Source organism: Mus musculus, chromosome 2 (genome assembly GCF_000001635.26).
Source record: "Mus musculus strain C57BL/6J chromosome 2, GRCm38.p6 C57BL/6J".
NCBI lineage: Eukaryota > Metazoa > Chordata > Mammalia > Rodentia > Muridae > Mus > Mus musculus.
This window is the reverse complement of record NC_000068.7, coordinates 111,617,020-111,622,585: the sequence shown is the minus strand read 5'-3', so window position 1 is coordinate 111,622,585 and position 5,566 is coordinate 111,617,020. Positions and strand designations below refer to the sequence as shown.

At 35.4% G+C, this 5,566-nt stretch overlaps 1 protein-coding gene across 1 annotated transcript; it reads left to right on the top strand.

The window, feature by feature from the left end:
* The first annotated feature begins 513 nt into the window (after positions 1-513).
* Positions 514-1,452, top strand: Olfr1297 (olfactory receptor 1297). Its single transcript, NM_146888.1, has one exon. It carries the CDS (start codon positions 514-516, stop codon positions 1,450-1,452), a length of 939 nt encoding a protein of 312 aa, NP_667099.1.
* The last annotated feature ends 4,114 nt before the right edge of the window (positions 1,453-5,566 follow it).

The window sequence follows — 5,566 nt, the reverse complement described above, 5'->3', positions numbered from 1 at the left end:
ATCAGTGTCATAGATATTCTTTTACTAATGCTCCCTTGAAAGAATTATGCATTGCTTCCAAAATATGGTTTCATTCTGTCTGACTATTTCTACTGAACTTCAAAGCAATTCCCCATAAGTTTCTGAGTTTACAACTCAACATTTTATAGAGTATCATTAACGCTACTAATTCAGATCATTTAATTAATTAAAAACACACATTTTTATGATTTCAGATTATTTTCTTTACTCCTTATTGCTCCACTATAAAATGAATTTCTTGATAGAGGACGTACATCACAGTCACACCAGATACTTCTTTTTTTTTATGGAAAGCTGCTCTTGACTCATGAATTTACCTTGTGCAAAAATGTCATCCATAATTAAGTTAAATTTTTTTTTACATTTATGTATTTTTATCCAGGCAAGTTTCAATAGTGATGCCTAATTCTACAAATGAAGTAACCTACCTCATACTTCCAGTTGGTAATCTTTCTTTCTTTTCAGGTTATTTCTAAGGACACTCTGAATAAAATGGATGGAGACAATCAGACTGTTGTGTCAGAATTTGTACTCTTGGGACTTTCGAACTCTAAGAATCTTCAAGTCTTACTCTTTCTCATCTTCCTATTGCTTTATCTGCTCATCATGTCTGGAAATATTGTCATCCAAATCTTAATAACAACTGACCCCCATCTGCATTCTCCCATGTACTTCTTGTTGGCCAACCTGTCCTTTGTTGATATGTTGCTCTCCTCAAACACAACTCCTAGGATGATCATAGATTTTTTCAGGGAAAAGAAGACCATTTCCTTTGCAGGATGCATGTCCCAGATCTTTTTTTCCCACTGCATTGCTTCAGGAGAGGTGGTATTGTTGGCTTTAATGGCCTATGACCGCTATGTGGCCATCTGCAAACCACTCCATTACTTCACCATCATGAACTTGAAGAGGTGCACTGGGTTGGTGTTGACTTCTTGGACAATTGGCTTTTTACATGGTATAAGTCACGTGGTAGTGCTTTTGCAGCTTCCTTTCTGTGGTCCCAACAAAATAGACAGTTTCTTTTGTGACATGCCCCTGGTAATCAAGCTAGCCTGCATGGATTCCCAGGATTTAAATACTTTAATGAATGGTGAATGTGGTATTTTGGCTGTAACCTGTTTTATACTGTTGCTTATTTCCTACACATATATCCTTATCACTGTTCATCAGAATTCGAAAACTGGAGCTTCCAAGGCTCTGTCCACATGCACTGCACACATCACAGTGGTAATGATCTTCTTTTTGCCCTGTTTCTTCATCTATGTGTTTCCCCTAAATATCACCTGGTTGGACAAATTTCTTGCTGTGTTTTATTCTGTTATTACACCTCTCCTAAACCCAGTCATTTATACACTGAGAAATAAAGAGATGAAAAATGCTATGAAAAGATTCATTGGCAAATTTCTGAGAGCCAAAGGAAATTCCTAACATCAGCAAATGTTAACTTATTTCTTCACATAATAAGACTAACTGCATTAAAAGCTTTTAAACCTCAAAATATTGTTTGATTTAAAATTTTACCAAGCTTCCAATAAAGACATAAATTAATATTTTAAAGAAAATATGGCATTTACTGATGAGCTATCAGGTCATTGTGAATCCTTCATTTTAAAATATAAATATGTATACTTTTTCCACACACGAATGCCATCAAAATATACTTCCATGTTTTTAATGAAGTCATACTTAATATTTTTGACCAAATTTACACGTTTAATGTTATGAATAAAATATACTTGCATTTTTACCTAGATATTATTCTGTATATACCATATATGACCCAAATTTTTATCTTTCATTGCCAAATGACCAACATAACCACTCTTGTCTTATCTCAAGTATCTACCAAATTACTAATGGTGTTTGCAGAAAAAAGATTAAAAAAGATTAAAAAAAGAATTAAACCTCACAAGGAACATGGACTAGCAGTCAACTTTATTTTTTTGCCTTTTCATAGGCAGATAAATGAAGTATAATAAAACATATGACTAAATGTTAGTTAGGTTTCCAAATTTTCTCCATTAAGTATGAAAATGTATTCTTTAAATTATTACTTAATATTGTATAATATCCTAAAATTAAATCTCCATGACTACAGTATCCATTTCTTGACTAATTATTAAAACTATTGTACTTAATTCAGTTGTTAACCTATGTTAGACATTTAACAAACATGTTTATAAGTACACATACGTGTTGCTATTGGTCAGTCATGCTGCAGATGTGTCTAAAACAGACCAGACTTTTGCCTTTCTCCCTGTTTCCCCACGATATCTATATGGAAAGTTCTTGTTAATGAATAAACAACATACTTTGTAGTCAGTCAACAGAAAAATCAATCTCAAATTGACTAAGGATCTTTCCTGTGTTTGATACCATTCACAGTGCTAAAAGTTGCTCAGGACACTGGGAATGAAAAGAATTCAATGGCCTTACTCAATGCTGGAAATTGCATGGGAAAATACAGAGCTACCTGGCAAGATGTGTCCAGTACTGTAGACAAATTTGGCTGTAGTCTAATGGGAACCAACTATTTTTTAATGCCTCTTCCAAAGGAGAGAATTTATACCTAGTGCTGTAAAGTTCAGTAAATTAGAAACCATTCAAGCAGTTTATTAGTTTCAGATTTTATATTTAGTGTATTTAACTCATTTGGAGTTGACTTTTTTTTTTTTTAAACTCCAGATTTACCAACATTGGCTAAAGATTCTGTTTCTGTTTCATGTATTATTTTGTCATCTTTGCTGAAAGCCAGGGCATTGTAAATTTGTTGACTTAAGTAAAAATCTTCTAGTGTATAATATTAATTTAGTCAATGGTAGACAACAATAACTTTGCTGTGCTCTTTTGATTATTATTGCTTTGTCGTATAACTTGAGCTCATGTATAATAATCCAGTGTGCACTTTTGTTTGTTTTTATATTTTGTTATTGGTTTTGCTCATGAATGCTCTAGTGACCTTTATATTTCCAAATAGTTCTTATTCAGGACCTTTTTAAAATGTGATTGTGATTATTTAAGAAGTGATATTTTTATACTGTTTGTCTTTTTGTTGTAGGATGTTATCTTCAGGATTTAGGTTAGTTAAAAAATTTATTGATTATTATATTTATTTACATTTCTAATGTTGTCCCCTTCCCAGTTTCCTATCTTAAACCCCTGCATTCCAGACTCTTTCCCCTTTGCCTCTTTGAGGGTCCTTCGCCATCCACCCATCCATTTGTGTGTCACTGATCTAACACTCCCTTATGCTGGGTTTTCTAGCCTCCCAGGATCAAGAGCTTCCCCTCTTACTGATGCCAGATAATGCAATCCTCTGCTATACATGTAATTGGAGCTATGCATCCCTCCATGTGTACTCTTTGGTTGGTGGTTTAGTCTTTGGGAGCTCTGGGGGTGCAGTTCTGTTATTTTACCTATGGAGTTGCAATTCCTTTCAGCTCCTTCAGTCCTTCCCCTAGCTCTTCCATTGGGGTCCCCATGCTCAGTCCAATGGTTGGCTTTATCTGCCTCTGTATTGGTCAGGTGCTGGCAGAGCCTGTCAGGAGACAGCTATACCAGGCTCCAGTCAATAAACACTTTTTGGCATCAGCAATAGTGTTTGGGTTTGATGTCTGCAGATGGGATGGATCTGTAGGAAGGGCGGTCACTGGATGGCCTTTCTCCTTCAGTCTCTGCATCATTTTTGTTCCTGTATTTCCTTTACATAGGAACAATTCTGGGTTAAATTGTTTTAGATGGGTGGGTAGCCCTATCCCTCAACTTCCTATCTACTGATTATGGTCTCTACAGGTTTTATCTCTCCTTTGCTGGATATTTTGCTTTATGTCATCCCTTTTGGGTCCTGGGAAACTCTTGGGTTCCTGGCATCTGGGACTTTCTAGTGGCTACCTCTAATTCTTATCCCTCACTACTACATATTTCTGTTTAATTACTCACCCTCTGTACTTCTCTCCTGTCTCTTATGACACCGGATTCTGTCCCCCTCTCTTTCCCCTCCTTATCATCTCTCCCTCCAAGAACTCTCCCTTCTTCTACCTCCAGTTATTATTTTGTTCCCCCTTCTAAGTAGGATTGAGGCATACACACTTTGGTCTTCTTTCTTTTTAAGTTTCATATGGTCTGTGAGTTTTATTGTGGGTATTCTGAGCTTCTGAGCTAATATTCAATTATCAGTGAGTACATACTATGTGTGTTCTTTTGTGACTGGCTTACCTCACTCAGAATGCTATTTTCTAGTTCCATCCATTTGCCTAAGAATTTCATGAGTTCATTGTTTTGATAGCTGAGTAGAACTCCATTGTGTAAATGTACCACACTTTTTGCATCCATTTTTCTGCTGAGGGACATCTGGGTTGTTTCCAGCTTCTGGTTATCATAAATAAGGCTTCTCTGAACATAGTGGAGCATATGTCCCTCTTATATGTGGGATCATCTTTTGGGTATATGCCCAGGAGTGGTTTATCTGGGTCTTCATGTATAACTATTTTCATTTTTTTTGAAGAATCACCAAATTGATTTCAAGAGTGGTGTACCAGTTTGCAATCCCACCAGCAATGGAGAAGTGCTTTCTCCACATCCTTGCCAGCATTTGCTGTCACTTGAGCTTTTGATCTGTGACTGTTTTGAGGTGGAATCTCAGGTCTTTTTTTATTTCCCTGATGACTTTCTAGCCCATTAGATGGATGACACACAGAAGGAGATTGGGTTATGAGCTTAATGATATTAATGGGGCAAGATGAATAAAATAATACGAGAGTCAGGACTCTGACCAGATCTGGTCATTTGTGAGCAGGGCTTGGCCAAGAATTTCCTGGTCCAGTGGGCATGAGCATTGGTTAATCCATGTCTTTTCTAGATTTTCTATTTGGCTAGACCCTTGGGAGAGAGTATCCTTGGTGAATTCTGCAGGTCTCTTAACATATCTGTCCATGTGGACTGGTGCCTGTTAGAGTTTGTAATACAATAAGTACTACTTTATTAACTCCATTTCAATAAATTTAACAATGTTGTACATTTCATATTTACTCACATGGTACAGAGGCTCAGAAGTGTTCTCACTAAATCATACACAAGAAATAACTGTTAACAAAACATTCCTAATGTTTTCATTACCTTGATTACTAAGTTTATTTTTATGGAATATAAATATATCAAATAACATCTCTTTACCATGAACATATACAGTATTTGTTGACTAAGTATGCATAATTCAATAAAGATAAAATGGACTAGAAAGAAATAAGAAAACTTGAATAAACCAAAGAAAGAGGTCTAGAATTTATGAGCAGAAATAAATGAAATTTGAAATAGAATATTTAGTAAAAAGCAAGGAATATACTAGGGGAACTTAGAGACATAACATTTCTCTCTCTTTCTTTCTGTCCCTCTCTGTTTTTCTCCCTCTTTCTGTACTTTTATTTTTGAAAGACTGGCTCAACAAGTGATTTTTTTATGTCCTATACCTTTTATTGAGAACCTCTTACCTAATAATTTTTAGCTTCTATTATTTACCTTGTACCCATTAATTTATTTTCTAATT

Bases quoted from the DNA above. Each gene is read 5' to 3' on its own strand.
- Olfr1297 (NM_146888.1), top strand. From the start codon at position 514: ATGGATGGAGACAATCAGACTGTTGTGTCAGAATTTGTACTCTTGGGA.